Below are 21,916 nucleotides of genomic sequence, written 5' to 3' on the forward strand. Positions count from 1 at the left end.
AATAGGAAAAGAGGAAAAGAATGAAAGAGTAAATTATGCCATAAAGGTCTAGAGTTGGAGTGTAAACAATAGCAGAAGGAGGGATATTACATAGATAGCTCATAATAACGGACATATATGGAGGAAGGTGAGTGCGAACAACAAGGTGATGTTTCCATTTTTAGATGGAATGGAGCAACCACTCTCCTGGTGTCCGGTAATTCATTGATCTGATCAGACATCCACTCCGTTGGCTGCGCTGAGAAGTGAGGCGCTCATGAGGCGGGGGAGTCCGCAGTGACGTGGATCTGAGGGAACTTTACGCGCCGAATGCAGCGTCCAAACTTCGTCACGCTGTTGGCTGCGAAGGTTCGACCAGCTCGCTCGGCATCAGCAGCAACGCAGACGTGTTAGTGGGTTGTAGATGTGGACCCAGCTGGAACCGAACCATCACCTGCGCCACTCAGCTCCATCTTCCGACCTGCAGCACCCTGCGCTGGTCCTTTAGCGCACAGATCAGAGATGAGCTCCAAGGTGCCCAAAAGCGACTCCACCACCTCCCTTTTAAGATCTGGACTGAACCGCAGGTCCGCTGGTTCGGATCATGGGCAACACGGGCACCGAAGCCACCGCAATCATCAGCCGCCCAGTGGAGCTGCTCCGGACTGGTCCGACTGTGAGACAAGTTCCCGGAGACCGCTCTGCCAGCCCAGACACGCCGAGTCCAGGTGTACCAGCGACCAGAAGACCCGCCCGGACGATGCCAACCAGAGCTCAGGTCGGCATCAGAAGGAACGCAGCAAGTCCTGCAGGTCCAAAAACCCTCAGCATCACTCAGCGCGCAGTGAGCCGGCGCACCAGCAAGCCGCAGCCAGGAGGACTTCACCGGCGCATCCAAGACCGTCTGACGAGGCGGACTTGTTTTTCGAGTCCAGCGGGAGAGTGATCACCAGGGCCTCATCCACAAGTCTTAGCACGGGTTCACCTGCGACCTGCGCCCCGGTGCACGCCAAATCCGGCAAAACCACCAAGAGACCAAGTGCCAGCGCGTCCGAGTGTGACTCCACTCTGCATCCCATCGTCAAGTCAGTCTTCGGGCAGGTAAGAGCGAGACTTGAAAATGAAGATACCTTCAAACAGAAAACTGGGGCCCCGTGCTCGGAAAACCCTCAGCTCCTTTAGTTACAAGATCAAAGTGCTGGGAAATGGCTCTCTCTTGTTTCACTAATTCGGTATTGTTGACGTCATATAATGAAGAAACTTCACATGTCTAATAATATCCGAAGGCTGAAATGTTGATAATCTGTGATGAGATTGAAAAAATGAGAAAACAAAATAATACAACGAACTTGGGTCTTTTGGTTGATAAAAGCTAAACAGTTGGAACAAAGAAAGAAAGTGTGTGGGTGTGACAAAGATAAAAATGAATTCATCAGTTAAGCATTCTTCACTCTCCACAGATATGCTGCTGTAATTCATTTCCAGAATTATTTTTCTTGACTAAAAGATTCACGATCAGCGCAGCTGGTCAAAATCTGAATCCAAATGCTTCTACTAAATACAAAAAAATCTGATTGTTTGACCTTAAAATGGACGGGCGGCTTCTCTCTTAGTCCCCTTCATGGTCTCTCTACAGCCATGCTACTTTTGGCGCATTTATGCATTGCTGAAACTGTTGATCCTGGCTATATGGAGAAGGAGTGACTCCATGCCGAGTCTCTGGATGACGGAGATCGTGACCATAGGTGAAGATCAGACAGCAAAGCCCTGGTTCTAAAACAGGTGATAGGAATCAGTTAGATGTAGTTAGGTTTGACTCAACATTCACTTTCATGTGATCATGACGAGTGATTTATGGATTGTAATTCATTCAGTAATTTACATCATGGAGCCATCCACAACATTCTTCATCCAGTTGTCTCTCCCCTCAATGTCTGCCCCTTTGATAGGCTCATCTAGCTCTGGTCGCTTGCATTGAGAAAGTTATTTTTCATTTTTTTCACTTCTGTCTCTGCATCCTCGTTCTGTTTTTTCTCTCAACAACTGTCTCTAAACGGAAAATTTCAAACTCTTTTTCATCTTCTGAACTATGTAAAACGTAGACATCAGTGTTGTCAGTCACTCTCTTGACGTTTGTTCTAATAGATGTGGTAAGGATGAGGACATGCTGTGACATGGATGGCTGCTGGTAGTGCAGGCGACGTCCACCTCTGATGGCAAATGAAAAATTGATGTATATTTTCCCTTCAAATCAAGTTGCCTGGCATATCTGGTGTCTGCCAGGCTCTGTGATGGTGCTGTCATGCATCATATTGAGGCAGCTGCTTTCATTGTGGAGGGTTTCAGCGGGAGATCTAGTTTCACTTTATAAAAGACCTGGACCGACCATTGGAGAGACTGAAAAAGGTGTTTAACTCTGTACACCTGGTTCTCCGCTCTTCTCCCAGTGTGTGTTTGAACTGGTCGTCGGCTCCTAATTTTCTAGTTTCATTTAAATCCCTCTCTGAGTGTCGGTGATAAAAGGCTCAAGGGGACACAATTACCTTTGTGTGCGCTAATGTGATCCAAAAATAACTCGACTAAAACCAGGCCATAGCGTCAATCAGTCTTTGGGGCTCCAGTGAGGCAAATCCACGCACAGATGAGATATTTTTAGGCTCCAAAGCCGCTGCTGCAGTCTTCAATTTTGACGTTTGACAGGTTGTTTTCTGGCAACTGATTGTGAATGTTAACAATAAACAAAAAGAATAAAATTGAGGCGGATGATAGACAGGATTGCAGATGCATGTTTGCATTATGAAGTGAAGAATTTAGTTTCGATTTCTCCATCCTGTTATTGTTAAGCCAGTTGGAGACTGTTGAATAAAACTTTATCCCACATGTGATCAGGTTTGCCACCCCTTATTTACATCATTATAATCATATGGTCTCAATTTCAAAGTCAAGTTATCAGACATCATAAATGTGCGTCGCAGTATATGTTAAAATAGAAAGAGCTGGATTATCATTTTTAGCCTTTTATCCAGGTACTTCAGGGTTGTGTGCCCATACCAAAGGCAGAGACCATCCTGGTCAGGTTACATCAAAGGACAACCACTCAAATCAGCAGACCATTCAGACTCATCCATCCACCACAGACGCAGGAGAATTGCACGCAGAAGAAACCCAGGTTGTCCTTCAGCCAGGGTGATGTCAAGGTTTTCTGTTCAAATACGCAGTGGCTCCACTATCAACCAGAGATGCACCATACTGTAGGTAAAGGTGGTGAGATGGGAAATGCCAGAGTCTTATGTAGGGAAATCAATGTGGTTTAAATTTCATCCTTGGGTTGAAACTATGGCATGTTCATGACCACAGACCAACCAAAAATAATAGCAGCTAATTTTTCACAGTGCTTGCATTCACTCATTCACGTCACTGCTTTTGCAAAAAAGGTGTCAAACTGACCTGCTGAGCAGAAAAATGTAGTTGAAGTCAAACCGAACAATGAGCTGCCAGATTCAGACTTTATTATTACAAAAGAATTCAATGGATTCCAATGTTGCGACTCACACGTGTTTGTCCTGTACGGTTCACCGCAGTAGAACTGTGTGAAGAACACAGACACATTAGACGATGGTACACACCATGAACGTCCACAGAAGTATCGAGCGAAGGAGGACATGATGGAGTGCCCCAAGTCTCCCACTTCAGTTGCTGTTCATTAACTGACGTGTCCACGCATGGATGGGACATCACAGCGAGACGCCGCAGATACTTATACTTCACATTTTACTTATGTAACATCCAGATCTGCATATAACTCTGTGGCTGCCAGTGGAAGCAGCTAAAAATAGAACCTCCGGTCCTGATTTAGAGAGACTGGAGGATGGCAGGGCGATGGAGTCAGTTTTGGTTTTAAAAATGGCTGCAGCACAGTCGTGGCTTGATGGGCTTGTTCATCTTGGCGAGAGGATGAGAGAGGTTGAAGTGGGGGGGGCGAGTACGAGGAGAAGGTCGAGGCTTGATTTGCAGCCAAGCGCCTGTCCTTGTGATATTTCAACAGAGCAACGTGGAATTGTTTTCCACAATGAACGCACACGTGTCTCCTGCACCAAGTCTCACGTCATAGATGTAGATCCAGACCTTCACAGAACAAACCTCTAAGGCAGTTTATTGCGTCTATTTAGAGATGCATTTATCCATCCTCTACAAACCAGGACTGCGATGCTGATGGAGCTAATCTCACCTCAGGTTTAAGAAGAAGTTGCATTCTCAACTCTGACACTGTCAGAGTCTGTCGCATCAATAAGAGCGGTTGATACTTGCCTTATTTGGTTGTTGACGTCTCTGACTGACTCTGTTGTCATGGGACTACACAGGACAATATAAATAAGGTGAGTAGCGCCTGCAGTGCCTAAATCACAAGAATGCCAGTTGCTTCACTCAGAAGAAGCTTACAGCAAAACCTCCGTCAACGCATATGTTGTCTTCTGCTTCAGTTTGGGTCGAGGCAGAGTTGTCTGGCCAATGAGGCCCTCGACTTCCTCCTCACAACAAACACCCTTGTCGAATTGTTCACAGGACATCCAAACAACCTGGAATCCAGGATCCTTCCAAGTATACTGGAACTGGCATCCTCCTAGTACAGACCAGGGCGTAGTACAGCCTGGGGACCTGACCGCCCCCTTGGAAACGCAAAATGAATTATTCTGAAAATAAATAAAGAATGTATTTTGTAGACAATATATACTATTATTATTTCGCAGTTCAACTCCAAATATTCATATTTTAAGTATACAGTAGTGTATATATATTTTTTAAATGGTAATGAAAGAGCGACTGTGATGAAAACTTGTGATACATCACCTGAATGTGGAGCCAGCGGGGCTCCTTGTCTTTCACAAAGGCACCACCAGTGGAGCGAGGACAGCAGTAAATTGAAAGTGGAATAGCAGTGGAAAGTAAGAGTGCTTGCCAGCTTGCTAGCTGTAGCCTTTGCAAGGTTGTTTTTTGTCTTTTTTTTTCAAAGAAAAAAAAAAGTGAAATGTGAAAAATGTAAGGACTGACTGAAAACGTCGAAACTCAAAAGACATCTTCCAGTGGGAAATTTATATTTGCTGCATATGGATGGCACGTTGCATGACCAATAATAATGACTGCGAGCTCGTGGTGCTGTCCATGGTGATGATTTGACCATTGTAGACTGTCAGGAGACACCTATCAAAGTGTGATCTGTTCCGGGTCGTCTCATTTCATTGGACAGTGAACGAGACAGAAGTAGATAGTGTGCCAAACTGACAATGCAATTCTCATGGGACCTAAAAATATGAACGTGAGCCAATGGAGAGATAAAGGTCATTTTCTGATCCAGCCTGTAACACTCCACAGATCTCAAATATGATGTCTATGAATTTGAAAGAGAAATTCTAACGCTGTGTGAGAACTGCTTTTCAACCACCATATATTTAGTAGATATACGGTATATTTAGTAAATTGATCATTGCAGGCTCATTGGCTCTATGGACAAGCTTTATTGGGTCACTACACAGTTACGGTTTAGTATCTTTGACCTTCAGTAGTTATTTGCATCTGCTTTTTCCCCAAAGCAGGCGGATTCTTCTGTGTATTCATACAGTACATGCAACGTTTAATTTGTATGTAGTCCACATAATTACATATTTTCACAGCAAATAAATAATAATAATAATTCAATAAATTATAAAAATAATTTAGAAAATAATTACGACAAATTTACACAACAAACATAGCTGAAACTCATATCATTATTTGTCATTTAAATTGAGGTACAGCCTATGTGTGATCCGGGGCACGAGGCAAACTGGGCCAGAAAATAACTTGGTTCTCCCCCATTTTTTTTAACGACCTTAGGTCCCATGGACCAACTGTCAGGGGCGTAGACTTTGGCTCCCTATTACATATTCTGAGATCTGATTCCATATCAAGACTCTCATCTCAAACCTCAGCCTTTACGCTGAGGAAGTTTCAATAAGTTGTTAGAAATTGAAAGCGGCGCTACTTCCAGAGGCCAAGTATCTGTTTCAATAGTGACCAGTAGATGGTGCAAGTGACGTGTGGCTCTGAGCGTTTGAGACTATGCCGCTGTGGAGATTCAGTTGTTGTGGGTCTCGTTCAGGGTTAAAACGAGGAACAAGGTGAAATCATAAGAGAACACTGAAATATATTAGGTAATGATGAAGAATGCTGACAGCTGAGTTAGCTTCCTGTGCTTCTCTCTGAGGACAAAGACAGGAAATATTTTTCAACAACCATTAGCCCTGATCTTCCAGAGCTCACACGTTTCCTGTCCTCACCCTCTTCATTTTGGAAGTCTGACCTTGCATTCTTTAACAGATAACAAAAAAAGTAAACTGCCGAAGGAGGAAAATATGAGCGGGAGAAGAGCGGAATCATCACAGTCGGCGCAGCATATGCCTCCAGAGTGAGGCCGGCTATTTTTAGACACTAGTGTATTTTTATTTCCGTGCCAGCTCTGAAGATGGCAGAAAAATCCAGTCTTGGGTTAAATCCCTTCTTTGTAACGGGGATTAGTCCAAATGAAAGAGCTTGCGATTGTCATTGTCACTGAACGAACAAATAAAGATGACGAATATTTGTGGGAATCTGGAATTAGATAGTAGAGTGTAGACATGAGTCAGAGAAGTGAAGGTCTGGAAATACTATGTCTGTGTGCAGAACAAGCTTTTGACTCATGCCATGGTTAAATGGAGCCAGGCCGAAATATTCTGCCTCAGGGTCATATGACGAGGAAGATTGTGTCTGCAGTCTTTTACTTTGACCTTGTCACCGGAGTCGCAGGTTAGAAGGTCAGAAAACAGACTTGACACTCCGTCCGTTCCTCCACCTTGAGCAGGGGTTTGTCAACTCAATTGAGAGTAGTAGCTTGGTTTTTCATGAGCTGGTATCTGGGTCAGCTGGTCCTCCTCTCATCTCCTGCTAACACCAGAAGGTCCTGCACAAGTGTGTCTGTGAAGTTGTTTCTAATTAAAGGCGACCTTCAAAGCAAAAACACCGAGTTTGCAACAAACGCGCAGCGTTCCTAGTTTGTGCTTCACTGTTATGTAACTTGCGTGAAAAACGCCGCAGAGCCAGAGTTGGAGAAGACGTAGAAAGCTCTCCGAAGCAGCCAGGCAGGGATGACTTCCTTACCCGTGCGCACGCCGCTCTGACATTATCCGAGCTGATGGCCGCTGTGTCTGACGTCTGATTTGTTCTGATGTTCACAATGAGCCTCCGGTGAGAGGGTGTGTGATTCATCCACACAGACCAGCCGCGGCTCTGCTGAATGGAGGAGATATTGGAAATGACTGTGGTGTGAATGCGCTCATTAAAAACAGACAAGGCTGTGCACGAGAGCGGCGCTGGAATGTTTCTGGCCCTGCTGTAAGTAGGCTTGACAAGAGAGACACAATTGCATTTTAAAGGCAATTGGCTGGTGTTACTATTTTGTCTTTTCAAGTGAAAGATGGTTGCGACACAGACTCCTCTAACTGAGAAGTAATTGTGTCTTGACCAAGTGGGCACAAGCAAGAGTCAATGTTTGTATTTACAACTCGCTGGTGCTGTACAGACAGGTGTTGAAAAACATTTTCTTGTCCTAATGTTGTATGGTGTTAGGTACCAAGTGTCGGTTAGGGCAGGTTATGTATATATATATATATATATATATATATATATATATATATATATATATATATATATATATATGCCATGTCATTGAATCATATTTTTCAAATCTGAGTGGAGAGAAAGTAGAATCACTGTCTGTTAGCCTTTCTGTTGGCTTAAGTAATTATATTTAGAATATTGTTTTTGTTCTGGTGGCTACAATCTGTTGATACTGCATTGCCTGGGTTAGACTTTGTCATAATGGTGATCAGTGCAAGAATGTAGGTCCTGGTAGGAACCGGACGGAAAGCCTGTCCAGTTACTGAACTTTTAATAATAATGATAATAATACACTATATGACACAGGCTCAGGGCTGAATGACCTTTGATCAATGGCTTTCACTTAAATACATTGGTGTGTGTCACTGGTGTTTCATAACCGTGTGTCATTTCTGATCATTTTAGCCTTGATCTCCATCCAAGTCCTTCGAGCTTCGCATGACTTTGTGACGTCTGTGTGCTTCTCTGCTTGAGTGCGTGTGTAGCAAAACTGTGTATATATGGTGCATCTGTGTGTCAGAGGGAGAGGCTTGGGGTAGAGTGGGGTGAGTTTCTGGAGGATAGAGGGAGAGAAAGTGTGTATTTTTAGCAGCACAGCCCCACATCGGTGTGTGTTTAATCAAGTGAGTATGTGTGATTGTGTGTGTGGATGCAACTGTGTGTGTTACATTTGGATTAGTGACTGGGGCGTCTTGCTTAGGGGAAGGTAATATGCTTGTCCGAATGAGCTTCTTCTGTCACATTTGCATAGGTTTGGAACAGTGGGGAGAGAGAGAGAGAGAGAGGAGGGAGAAGGAGGGAGGAGAAAGGGGGAGTGTGAGAGAGATAGAGGGAAGAGAGAAAGCGGGGAGGGAGCAAAGACTCAGTTGGAAGGAGGATGGAGTGAATAAGCAATCTTGTTTTTTCTATTCCTGGCGCTCACATCTCGCTCAGATCACATGCATGCTTCCTCTCCCTCACACATTTGCTCCTTTCTCTTTGTGTGTATATTTACTCCCTTTGTCTCAGTGTCCCTCCCTCGTCCCACCCGGTGTCCTAGCTTCTCGGTCCTCCTCTCCCACCTGTGATACCTTCACTTCCTTCCCTTCCCATATGTTCTCTAATATTGATCAATGACCCACTAAACGCCCTTCCTCTCCTCTTTCGACCACCTCTGTTTCCATGCATGCGGGGAAACAGATGCAAACACACATGCATACACGTGAAACTTCACACATACACACACACTTAGAGAAAAGACACAAGACACAAGGACGACTTTTCTCTTGCAATGGGCAACTCTGTAAAGTCGCTTAAAATTTTCAACAAGAAGGTAAGGTCAAGGGTTTTTCACTTGAACCCCCCTGCATGTTTGAATCCCTGTCCTGACCTCGACGTTACCTGCGTGACCTCCATGTTGACCTGACAGTTTGAAGATGACCAAATATGACCGATATGTATTGTCTTTAATGAGATCTGAACCAGTTGGCTTTAATGCTAAAACCATTTGGCAGAAGAAGAGAAATGTCTTGGAATTTGTCGATGTATGACATGAAGAAATATAAGATCGGAGGCATCACTTTAACTGCTACTCAAAGGCAAAATAAGTACTTTAAAAGGAGATTCTTAAAATCTGGTGGCTCTGTTGGATAGCAGCAAACATACTCACAAGCTAACAGTGACGCAACTCCAATTTGGCTCGTGTTTATAGGTTCCCTGTCACAGTACATTAAGTAGCAAACAAGAACTGGTAAATCCCAAATGTGGCAAAGAAAGAGTCTGTCTGCTATGCCTCCTATTTTTGCCTCAGAATCACCCACTTTATCATAAATTAAAACAAAATTGAAACAGACTTTTAGTTCTGTGTTCTTCTTGTATGTCTCACAACGGCACTTTCTCCTTAGCAATCAAAACAATGGCGCAACACGAATGCTGAAATGCTTCCTGCAACCAAGGACTCGCTGCAGTATGAGACCATTATCTTTGTTGAAAAATCGTATTCACGTCATAAGACGAGCACTAATCATCACTGACCATCATAATTCACTGACCTTTTTTTTGAGCAAATATACCAACAAACTCTGATGCAACTCAATGGACAACAACTTGGAGACTTCAGGTTCGGGTTCGGGTCTTTTGCTCAGGCTTGTGGTAAATACACAAACCAGGTATCAGTCATGTTGTGTATCATTTCTCAAAAGAGCATTTGAAGATTGGATTTATCTAAAGAGTAGTTTACGGACATGCCGTTAGCATCACGGTTAGCTATGATGCTAATATATTCGAGTCACACAAACAACAATCTAAACCACAGCTTTCATGTGTGAATATATTACACTGATATTAAAACAAAACGCCAGATCAGAACGTTTTTTTCTTTTGTTTTTTTTTCTGTCAGTAGTAGTCACAGACATCATTGGCTCTGTGGCGGTGGGCAGTTTCTGTACTTTTTTTTTTAATTCTTGCAAGTTTACATGTTTTATTGACGGACTGTTGAACTGGAATGACTCATGAGGTCACAGCGCCACCCCTAGTCATTGTCATTCATTCAGTTCACTCTATATACTGCAGCAAACTCAGTGACTTGATCCTGCTGTTATCTTAGTCTGACAATCCTCTGCATGGGAACATGGTCACCGATGTGGGTTTTTTTACTTTCAAGTGCAGCCTGTCCTCGACTGGCATGAAATGAGACCATGGCATGTATCCTGGCTCTACACGGCGTGATGGACATATTCTTCCGCTGCGGTTTGGATGTCATGTAAGAGATTTGCTGTGATGTCGGAATCAATGTCAATCAGAACAAGGCATATGACACAAGTCATTGAATCCGAACATCAAATGTTGGTTACATCATAGGTCGATAAACTGTATAAATTCCGAAGAAAAATGCATGAACCTGGTTGGGAACAAGACGCTGGACACACTCGACTGTCTGTCTGAGGTTGTCGTTGTCCGTCACATGAGATGGGTTAACCAAATGTCATCTGTACTCGTACGTTACCTCCTTACTGAAGCCAACTTCTTCCAGTCTTTAGCATGTAACCATGGTGCGTGCCACACATGTGTCCGCTCAGGCTTGAATAACTTCCTCTCTCATCACCCGGACGTAAAATTATAAAACACTGTACAACTGTTGATGCCATCTGTGCTGGAGAAGGTTTTCACTCGACTTCGGGCCCTTCTCCGTAATTTTCATGCTTATGTAACCGCAAATGCATGGCTTCATGGTCATTTCCTGGCACGATATCTCCACAGACATCCCAGCTCCATGCATCACTTGGCTAGATCTGCCAGCGGGCAACTGACTCCTGTGGTGGGAACCGCACGAACCGGCAATAGGTCGGCCGTGGCAGCAGATCCAGTGGGATGATCAGCTGAATAAAATGTAGCAAGGATCTTTCCATATTCCTTCGTCATGATTACATTTATACAAACATACACTACGTGTCTAATCTTGTCTTTTGCCTAAAAGCTTCTGAAGGTCACTTGATGTCTGAGCAAGTCAAAGAAAAGGGAGTGTATCAGTAATCCACTGTGACAGTGACTGCAGTGCTGGATTTTCCTGCTCTCTCTCTCCCTCATGTTACACTCCGATAGTGAAAGAGCAGAACACTAGTAGGTACCATCATGTTCCTTCAAGGAGCTACCAAAATGTGCACATGATTGTTACTCAGTATACGAGAGAAGGTCAGTTTAAGTGCATGTGTGAGACCCAGGCTTTGTACGGTTTTGGGTCTTTGCAGTCCTCGGGTGCAACATCAGCCCGGTCTGAGTTGCAGCTGAAATCAATTGGACATGAACAGAGTATGTTAGGAACAAAAACACCCTCACTACATGAAAATATTATTTCTTGCTCACCATCAAACTCAACATCCTGAGGCGACCAAGTCATTTTATGTGACCCAACAGAGCTGTTAATACATACAGTAGAGCTCAAATTCAAAACTATGTTCTAAGGTCTGAGTTAAATCATGGCTACTTTTGTTTAAGTTTACATCTGCATGGGATGTTTTTTGTCTGTAACCATTGGCCCAGTGTTTGTCAACTTTTTTCTAGCCACGACACCCTTGGTTCATTGAAAAAATCCGGGGTCACACCACCAAAGGAACCTCGGCCAAAGCGCACTTGTGCTTACAGTCCTATAGAAAATCCCTCTTCATTTGTGGAAAACTGTAACTACTGACGCTCGGTTGTCATTTTTCCAGGCTATTGGCAGAAACAAATAGCAGAAAATGTATTTGTTTCAAATGTGTCCAGAAAGGGGTGAGCAACATGGCAAATTATATCATGATTTATTCATTTATTTACTTACTTTAAATAACTGTTTCGATTTCATCACTTCTCTTTTGTATGATTTTATTGTAGTTTTGAGTTTCCAGACAAATCCTTAGCATTCTTTGCCTGAACTTGCTTCATAACTTGCTTTGAACTTGCTTCATAAAAACTATTTTTCTTTCTCTCTTCACATTTTGGAGTGTATTTATTTCGTTGTGCATTTAGTTTTTCGCCAACTTTTAAACCACAAAGCAAACTTTGACAGTCCATGAGTATCAATAAAGTTTTGAAGTGAGACGTCATGTTAGTTTTTAACTCTGCGGTGCAGACAGTCTTTGGCATCGCGGGTCGGTCAAGGATCCCTCCCTCCATGGTTCTGTGGTGAAAGTGTGTGGTCAAGTTAGGGGCGCATCGGGTTTAAAAACAGCTGGAAGTTGCGCATGTGAGCGGCTTCTTGGCTGTGAGTGTGTGGGAAGAGGAGCGCCGCGCACCACAGCAGCGCTGCTTTGACTGACGGACAGATCAGCGCATCAACACACTGTAGCTCTACAGTAGAGTGGAGAGAAAGAATGTCAGTGAATCCATGTGATCTCCTCACCTTGGTTGCTCCTCAACACCTTCTAATTGTCATGATCTAATGTCATCATATCATCCACCTCAATCTCCGGACACATGAGGGGAAACTGTACCCCAGTTTAAAAACGTATAGGTCCCACAGTGGTGAACTGCAACATGTTACCACAGCCAATGGCAACAAAGACACATACAGTATTAGACAAAGGCTCAAATTCCAGTTCTTTGTTGGAGCAATTCTTCGTTTTTCTGAAAGCACCTATTGGATGGACAGCTACTGCACATTGAACACATCACAGGGTGCAGAGCAGTTGCAAGTGTTTCCAGTTTGCTTCAGTAGGTGTGAAGCAAAATATTGATTTACACCGGCACTGATTATTTTCTTTCCCTTCAATCTAATGCATGAAAAATGTTGTTTTTTTTTTTATGATGTTTGATGAATGACTTTTGGATTTGTACTTTAATTATTAAAGAATTAAACTGGAGGAGTTCCTAAAATTGAGTAAAAAAATGCGAGTGAAAAGGGAATTCATTGAAAAGATGGGAATGTTTACGCCTGGAGGACCTGGAGGAGCGATGCAGTTTGTAGCTCACCAAAAAAGAAAAATAGAGGGCTCATTTTGTCATGAGGTGGCATGTGTGGTGATGGAGTATCATGGATGTAGTTTGAAACCACTAAGGCCAAAGTTGACTGTCTCTGCCTACACTGAAACGCCACCCTCTCTTGACTCATTTCTGGTCTGGGCTAACCTCTAATAATGTCCTCAGATCTCTCTCTCTCCGATGTGAAACAGCCGCCAACCACTGGCAGCGTTTAATTAACCTGTTGCTCTCTCTGTTATTAGCCTGTGAATCATGTTTGTCCTCCGCTGGATTGGCTAATTGGTGATTATAATGAGCGGGGCGAGTGAGCATAATCCTCCTTTGAACAACATGGCCACTGGGGAAGGTGCTCTTGTGGACGGCCGTTATTGTGGCATGTCTTTATTCCGATGTCTATCAGCCAATACAACGATCCGGTTTCTTTTTGTGAAACATCCTGTTGTCACCGAGAGTGAAGGAAGAATTGTGTCAATAAACATGGTGATGCAGTGAAACATGCGTCAGACAGCAAGAACGCGTACAAATGATATGCTAATGCGTCAGTTGCAGGCGCACTAAGGCTGTGAACCTGAACCTAAAACCCGGAAACAAGCCAGTTGACCGAAACAACCTGTACCCTTTAAGTACAGTGACAGCAATTGCAGGAAAGCTGTGATGCTAATGCAACATCCAACAGAAAAAAACATATGAAGGTGCCTTATAATGCGGTCAGGAACGACGGGCTGTGTCGAACCTTCGCCCATAATATCTGTGGCAGAAGAGAAACAAAATACCAACATGTAGTTTTGACATTTCTTATCAACTAACACTAACATCAAGTTACATAACAAGTGACTCCTCGATGCTCCAGTGTCCTCATACGCCGCCAACACTCACAAGTTGTGTGTCAGTTTGTCTTGGTTCTACGTCGTGTTTTATCCAGAGAGAGAACTTTTGAGACGAATGCAAGTTCAGACATATTCCATGCACCGAGACTTTTAGCCACGCTCAACAAAATTGAACAAGAACACAAAGTCACCTGATCCCATCTTAGACTACTCAGCTATTTCCAGGTTGTCATAGTAACAACTACTCCTGCCAAGTGCTATTCTTAAGATGAAAACTAGCCAGCATGGATACGCGTTTCTTGCCATGTGGTCACTCTTAGAAATCAATGACATCCTTGCTGAGACGGCCACAAGAGAGAAAGGGTTGGGAAGGTATTTAGGATTTGTAAAGACCGGTTTCCTTTCTCTCTGCATTTTTGTTTTCAGTAGGTTTTCACATCAATTCAGGCTTGTTGAATGGCAAAGCCCTCATCTGCATGGGTCACGATACCAACAGAAACTGGGGTGGTTTACTAGGGGTGTGATAAAGTGTTGGTACTTCAGTGTATTTCTAGAGTTTTCCAGGCCCTACATTATCACTGCACTTGTGCCCAGTATCTCCCAAAAACAGCCTACTCCTATTCCTATAGATGCCACATGATGGCGCTGCTTTGCATGACCGTTAATACTGTTAGCCATTTCCTAATCAAGTTGGTGGTCACGCACAACACACACCATATCATTGTTAGTGTTTACATTGGTATCGGATTTCATTTAAAGCCAACTACATTTTCTAAGCTCTTGTGGACTGCATAAAATGGAAACTGAAGTCAGCATTTCAACTTAACCAGTCTGAAACCAACTGCTGATGGAATACGTAAATGAGTCATTTTGTTTGTTCCATCCTAACTCCTCCTCCATGACTCCTCCATCCTACGACTGACTGACCTAATCCTCCATCAGACTTGAACCCTCCCATCCATTTTCCCTCTGAATATAGATGTTGTCCCTACATTGCCCGTCACAGTGTCTTATCCTTGCGCTGCCCAATGTCCGTGCCTCTGACTTGGCTCCAGGACCAGAAGAAGAACTACAAGGCAGTGTCCTCTGAGGAGGGCGGGTCTGGGGGGGGCTATCTTGAGCCACTAGTTGCCCTGGCCCAGAACGGCGCCACCATGCACAACGTACTTGGGCCTGCGTGCATCTTCCTACGCAAGGGCTTCGCTGAAAGCCGGCAGGCTGTACGTAAGTCCAGAGAAACATCACGTGACTGCATGTTGAGATCAGAGCACCAATAAAAGCCACATTCACTGAAAGTCCAGGGGTTCAGAAAAAGAGAGATTGGCAATATGGCAACTAGTTTGACTGCGTGTGTCTGTTTTGTGTGTGGTTGTGACCACAAAGCTGGTACAGACGAACTCTGTTTGGACTAGTATATGAAGCTACCCAATCATTTATTTATGAAGCCCTCATCTTTAGAAGTGAATATTCATTGAGTCCCCTCCAGACATACCAATTTTCTGATTTTGCAAATGTTGGTGTTTTTATTTTACTTTGCAAGGTTTAATACGTTGTGGTTTCTCTCCATTTATCACCATATTTTTTTGCATTTCATCTTAAAAATGACTGAACATTTTCCCCTGTTGCCATATTCTATTTAATCTAAAGTCTCCCTCTTCCCCACAGATGTGCTTCATTTCTGTGTCTTCATTTACTCTCATCTCCCACACCTTTGTTTACATAAATCCTTCTCACGTCCATTCCCCCCATTCGATATGATATTGTTGAAGATGAAGGCCATATCATTAAATTACATAAAAAAATCATTTTTAAATAATTGAAAATTATTTGTTGTATTGATATAGTCATAGTTATTATTTGTAATTGTCTTAGTCGCATATTTTAACCTCATCACTTCTGGTTTCACTGTGGATTGTGGAACATCTTGCTGTTTCAAGTGAACTTTTGCCCTTTTTCAGGGAAAAATATACTCAGTGCTATATTATTAATAATAATAATAATAACTGCCTAATATGCTGCAAATATACACATATGAATAAGTACTTTATTTATGATAATACATATACAGACAGGGGTTGGATAAAATAATGGAAACACCTTAAAGCTTTTTTAGCTTTATTTTGTCCAACCCCTGTATATGTTCCATAAAGTGTCATCATTTTTCTTACTGTATTATCCTTATCAATGCCATTTAAGTTGGGATTTTTCGATCAGAATCAAAGCTGTGGAATATTCTTTTTGTGAACTGCAGTGTTGATTCCATGTACAGTATATGCCTGCTTTTAGATGCTCTGTCTGTGATTTTGCTTCTGTGCAATGAAATCACCGTCCATTTTTACTCGCAATAGCAGCGTGGTCCCTGAACTCTGATGTGGATTGACATGATTAAATAAATATTTTTGAAGTGACTCAACTGAATGTGACTTCTTGCAGGACCGAGAACTGAGGCCAGAGGAAATGGATGGTAAGTGACATCAAGTTCAAAAGAGTACGAAGATCTGCCACAGTCTTTCCTGCAGTTTGTCTTTTGCTGCTCTCAGAGCTGCGTGAGGCGTTCAAGGAGTTCGACAAGGACAAAGATGGCTTCATTGGCTGCAAAGACCTGGGCAACTGCATGAGGACGATGGGCTACATGCCAACTGAGATGGAGCTGATAGAGCTGAGTCAGCAGATCAACATGAACTGTGAGTGACAAGAAAATGGACTGGAATGTGATGACAAGAAAAACTTGAAACTGTCATTGTTTCTGTCACATGCTCAGTGGGAGGACACGTTGACTTCGAGGACTTTGTGGAACTGATGGGACCAAAGCTGCTGGCAGAGACGGCAGACATGATTGGTGTTAAGGAGCTGAGGGACGCGTTCAAGGAGGTGACAGAACTGAAACATATCAGTCACTCTAGCCAATGATGGTGAATCACATCTGTTTCACTAATCTTTTTTTTTCTTAAATCTCTCTTAGTTTGACACGAATGGTGACGGCCAGATCAGCACTGCAGAGCTCAGGGAAGCCATGAAAAAATTGCTGGGACAGCAGGTAGTCAAGTGTTTGCGGAGTCTGCTAGTGTTGCCGACTGGACACATATTTGTGAGCAGTTTTAGCCCTTCATTTCAAGTCCATTCAACTTCTAACTTCAAGCCATTATTATTATTATTGTTATTATTCCTCCTCCTCAAATGAGCTGAATTGAACTGCAGGTGCCAGTGGCATCTTGGAATGTACCTGTGCAAGGCAGATAGTGAATGAAGAAGAAATATAGCAGACGGCAGCTCAATTTTTCCCAGATTCACATGATATTAGATTAGATTAGAAGGCCTCTATTCAACCATTCATTTGTGGTTCCCCTGTCAACATCTTCTGGAAATTTGATATCTGTTGCTTTTTTAATGTTTTGCTAGCCAACAGAGAGGCACAAATATTGGAAGTACATCAGACACTGACGCCTGTTGTGCATTGATGAAATAGTTCATTTTTTCACTCAAGAACTTTTTAGTTTGGAAGTGAATCTTGGGTCATTATTTCTAGGGTCCATCACGTTTTCATTGATGGACAAGAAATGCCTCAATGAGATGCATGTCCCTTGCAGGGGGCGGCCATTTTTTTATAATACTGGTAATAGATATTTATATATTTCAAAGTGACAACATGACAACACTTCATTACATGAACATCATCGTCATCCAGCATGTATTTATCACAGGTGGGCCACAGAGACCTGGAGGACATCCTCAGAGACATTGACCTCAACGGGGATGGACACGTAGACTTTGAAGGTAAATCAAACTGCAGCAAAGATTTAAAATGGACGCTGCGCATCCAATTCTTTTCTCTGCTAGGTCTTCTTCGTCTCGGATATTTGCACTCCCCACAATGTACCACACTCATAGTGATGTGAGAGAGCAAAGCAGTATGTCTGTCTGTCAGATTATCTTCATACTGAGGGATTATGTCACCTCTCAGATTGCACACAGAGGCATACTGGCAGGAAAGGATGAAAATATCAGGCTGCAGCTATAAATAAAACCATGAGAGAAATACACACACATTTTAGTTGGTTTCTGCAGGATTTCAAAAATCACACGTCGCAACCATTGTTCAAGGAGCTACTCTGGTTAGCTTTGAGTTGATTCAGTCTGGATTCTGAGACGCAATGTTTGAATAAAACAGTAACCGGAATATGACTAAATGTTTGTTCTGATACGACACCACAAGTCTCAGCCAACCATGAATAGACACGTTAACCAGGCAAACGTGGTCTGGTGGAGCTGAACCTCACCAAGGAGACAGGAGTCACTAGTGTTCACCAAATCACAGGAAAGTTGCTGTGAGGTTTTAAAAACATTCATGTTCTGTAGCAAAAGATGATGCGGACATTTCATGGATGCTTTCTGTGCGACACAGGAGGACCCACTTCACAGATCTGGGGCTGCATGCGGCTCTTCAGCCTCCTGGTTGTGGCTCCCTTCAGCGTGGACTAGTGATTTGTCGATTATGACTGAAATGGTTTCAGGAGCTCTTGAATGAACAAGTTCGTCCCTTGCAACCCTCCAATCCCATGAGAGGAAAATTGCTTGTGTAATTACATGTGCAGTGCGCGCGCTGCTCCACAGTGCAAGTCTATACACACCTGGCTGGATTAGGCCAGGTTGACCTGCTCACAGGTCAGGTATTCCCAGTGTCCCAGGCTCATTTATAGTGTAGATGCAGTGACACAAACCTTAGTCAGACTTGTCAGTGACCTTTTGTTGACCTCTGTACTCAGTGACCTTAACATGTTCATTCTTTACATCCCAGAATTTGTAAGGATGATGTCCCGGTGAGTTCACACATGGGAAGGCGTCACGTCCTGAGTCCCTATGCTGTCAGTGAAAGAGAGAAGACAAACATATCAACCCTCGTCTTGAAACTGCCAATCCGAAGCACAAAGGCTGACATCCACAGCTGGGAGCTGTGACAAAGCTGCATTTTTGACTTTTGCAAATGACTTTTTTAATACCTCTTTAACTTCAGCTCTGATATTTCTATGAAACGAGATTTTTGAAACACACTGAACATCGCTGGAGCTGATCAGTTGTATGTAGCAAAGAAGAAAAAAAAAAAGATTTCCCATCACAGCATCAACTGCAAAAGTACCTCCTTTTCTTATGGGAGGAAAATCAAAAGCACAATTTTACAATACATTCAATACGATCCTGTCGAGGCTGCATTGATGTGTTTATGTGAATATTATCAGCTTATCATTATCTTTATTTAAGGGGCCATGAAATGATAAGATGAACTTTGCAGTCATCCCCCAATATGTTTTTATTGATCATAAAGCAAGGCATGTTTTCGTGGCGTTGACACGAAGAATGCAGTGGAGGTAGAGATGGGAGTTCTACTAAATCTGAGAATCGAACTGGACTGTAAAGATGAGGGAGGAGCAAAGACGACCATCATTCACAAACACACATGTGAGGATTCCACTGTTGCTGTATTCCACTTCCAAGTTATGTCCAACTTTTGTGGCACACCAGGTGAGCCACACTTACAAAATGGACTGTACCATTTCCATTGCAAACAGGCATGTTATAAGGTCACCATTGGACTTGGCCTGCCTCCATGTCACCTGAAGTCATTTTTAACATCTGGTGACGAGTATTTTCAGCTTCTATCTCAACTCCAACTGCAAGCCCAGAAGCACTATTACTAAGCAACACAATATTGGACCGATTTCATCATTGCAATGACTAAGGTTCTGATGGAAGGGGTTGCAATTTTCTCCTCCATCTTCCAGTGGGGAAATCTGAATGCAATTCCCATCATAGGAAGCTGGAGTCGACATGCTAATGTAGCTGCTGTGCTCTCCGCTCCGCTTGAGGTCGACCATGTATGTTGTGATGAATCTTGATTTGGATGAAACAGCACTAGGCGACCTCTAACCTTTTAGAGCAGAGATGTCAGTATGAACCTAGAAATGCATTCTAGAGAAATCAGAACTCCATCAGGAGTGACATTTATTTCATTCCCTGCTCAGCAGGGATACAAATTCAACTATACGTTTTGGTTCATTCAGCATTCACTGCTTCCTCACTTCAGCTGATTCAGTGCATTATGGGACCAGTTTGGTTGATGGAGATAAGTGATCATGAGCCACCATGATTTTCGATTTTAAAATGACCCACAGGAGCCAGTCACTAGAAGAGCTTTATGACATCACAGGCCTTTAAGTACATGACAAACATGACATACAAAGTTCTGATAGATGAAAGAGACGCAAATAAATGCATTGCAAGGTTCCTTTAATAAAATTCTCAGAGTGCTGCGTGATAGGCCAGACAACAAAAAGCCTCGTGCTGTGATGTCGTTGGATTTTATTTACGATATTTACTATCTACTGTAGCAAATCTTTACTGTGATAGGAGTGTGTGTTGAGGAAATGTGTGATTTTTTTATGAATACTTCAAGCTTGCACTGTAGCGTTGGGACCTTTTTAAAAGCCTTTTAATTTAAAATAAATCTATGATATATAACTAGGTCTTGTCTTTAGTGTAAGGTTGCTACAGTGACCTCTGATACCTCAACTTTATTTAAACAATCCACCTCATCCCTGCGGCTTAGTTTGCCTTCATCTGTGTGTTCAATAATAAGCATTCAGTTCTTCATGAGCAGATGCCAAAGAAAGTTTATAGAATTAGGTTATTATTTAAAGTGCTGTAAAACATGTGTGCTGTGTTTTTAAGTAGTTGAGTGAGGTGCGTCTTGGTTCAGGAAGCAGGCTGGTTTTTAGAGGCATGCTGTGAACCTGCAATGAAGAAATAAAGTACCGTGATTCTTCTTGTCTTAAGTATGAACACCTATGCATGCAATACAATTTGTAGCAGAATATTTAAAGAAAATAAAGATTTTTATGAATATGTTGGTTGCAGTTGTCTTCCTTGTTTTTTCACCCTCCAGCCAATGTGACTGCATATTCTCTCATTCATTTACCTATTTTAACCCCTTGAATTGGACTCTTCAACACAGCTCCTCTTTAAATCAGTGGTCTCACACTGATATATATTCCGCACCAGTGATTTTCTGCTGTTTCTACAGTGGTGATTGTGTTGCTGCTTTGCGTATGTCTTTAATGTTACTATGCTGCGAAAAAGTAAATTTCCCTATTGAGGAAAGAATAATGACAATCTAATCTATCTTGATAATGATGCAGCAAAAAGTGGTATTTAAATACAAAAATAATAAATAAATAAAAACATATAATAAACAACAAATATAAAAAAGAATTGGTCACTGTGGGCTTTGCAAAAAAAACACACAAGACACAACAGTAAGAACAGTGCAAAAGATGAATGGAAACAAGACAGATACTGTACATTGAGAAACAAAAGAGAATAAAATGCAGTAAGACAGTGAAATTACAGAGATTCAATTCCAATCAATGAGTCCAGTAAGTAGGCGACATCACATGAAAGTCAGTCTTTAAGTCGTTTCTTCAATGCTCTGTGCAGGGACTGTTTTTCTTGACCAATTGTCCAAGAGATTGATGCAGTTACATGGTATAAAATGTCGCCATCTATAGGTCTATCTCGACGATCATGTGGAATAGAAATGTGTATTTTAACGACATAAATTATTAGGGTTCATCGTGTAAATGCACTTATTGTCTAGATAATGTGAATCTCGAGCATGCACCTCATAAGTCCTAATAATATGGCACTATCTGAAGATTAGAACAAACGTCTTTGGGAACACGCTAAAGCCCGGTGTCACTCTTTCTAACATAGTGGAGCTGCGGCTCGTCAACAGCGCTTCCCCGGAGACGCCACGGCACAAGGGGATTATGGGTCTCCTGGACCGGGTACTTGATCTCTCCTGGGTCACTTCTGCTTCGGCATCTCTCCAGGGTGCTTTTGTCATCTCTGGTGGGGTGGACTAGATCCCAGTGGGGGGGGGGGGACTAAATCTTGCCTCTGTGTTGTCAACATGACATGCTGCAGATACAGTATTC

General features: G+C 42.7%; 1 protein-coding gene across 4 annotated transcripts; it reads left to right on the plus strand.

The window, feature by feature from the left end:
• Positions 1-304: 304 nt before the first annotated feature.
• On the plus strand, positions 305-20,817 carry LOC128756451 (calcium-binding protein 1-like). Of its 4 annotated transcripts, XM_053860997.1 has the most exons (8): positions 8,523-8,980; positions 14,984-15,148; positions 16,362-16,392; positions 16,469-16,612; positions 16,690-16,799; positions 16,891-16,965; positions 17,630-17,702; positions 18,724-20,813. In XM_053860997.1, exons 1-8 carry the CDS (start codon positions 8,939-8,941, stop codon positions 18,747-18,749), a joined length of 666 nt encoding a protein of 221 aa, XP_053716972.1. In that variant the 5' UTR covers positions 8,523-8,938; the 3' UTR covers positions 18,750-20,813. The 4 variants fall into 4 exon arrangements, with proteins under 4 accessions (XP_053716960.1, XP_053716966.1, XP_053716981.1 ...); XM_053860985.1 differs by lacking the exons at positions 8,523-8,980; positions 14,984-15,148 and adding an exon at positions 305-1,080 and having other exon boundaries at positions 16,891-16,968; positions 18,724-20,817; XM_053860991.1 differs by lacking the exons at positions 8,523-8,980; positions 14,984-15,148 and adding an exon at positions 313-1,080 and having other exon boundaries at positions 18,724-20,816.
• Positions 20,818-21,916: the final 1,099 nt, after the last annotated feature.

Source organism: Synchiropus splendidus, chromosome 1 (genome assembly GCF_027744825.2).
Source record: "Synchiropus splendidus isolate RoL2022-P1 chromosome 1, RoL_Sspl_1.0, whole genome shotgun sequence".
NCBI classification, from domain to species: Eukaryota; Metazoa; Chordata; class Actinopteri; order Syngnathiformes; family Callionymidae; genus Synchiropus; species Synchiropus splendidus.

Bases quoted from the DNA above. Each gene is read 5' to 3' on its own strand.
- LOC128756451 (XM_053860985.1), top strand. From the start codon at position 502: ATGAGCTCCAAGGTGCCCAAAAGCGACTCCACCACCTCCCTTTTAAGA. The intron at 16,613-16,689 runs GTGAGTGACAAG...TCACATGCTCAG, and splicing joins TCAGCAGATCAACATGAACT to TGGGAGGACACGTTGACTTC. The intron at 17,703-18,723 runs GTAAATCAAACT...TTTACATCCCAG, and splicing joins TGGACACGTAGACTTTGAAG to AATTTGTAAGGATGATGTCC.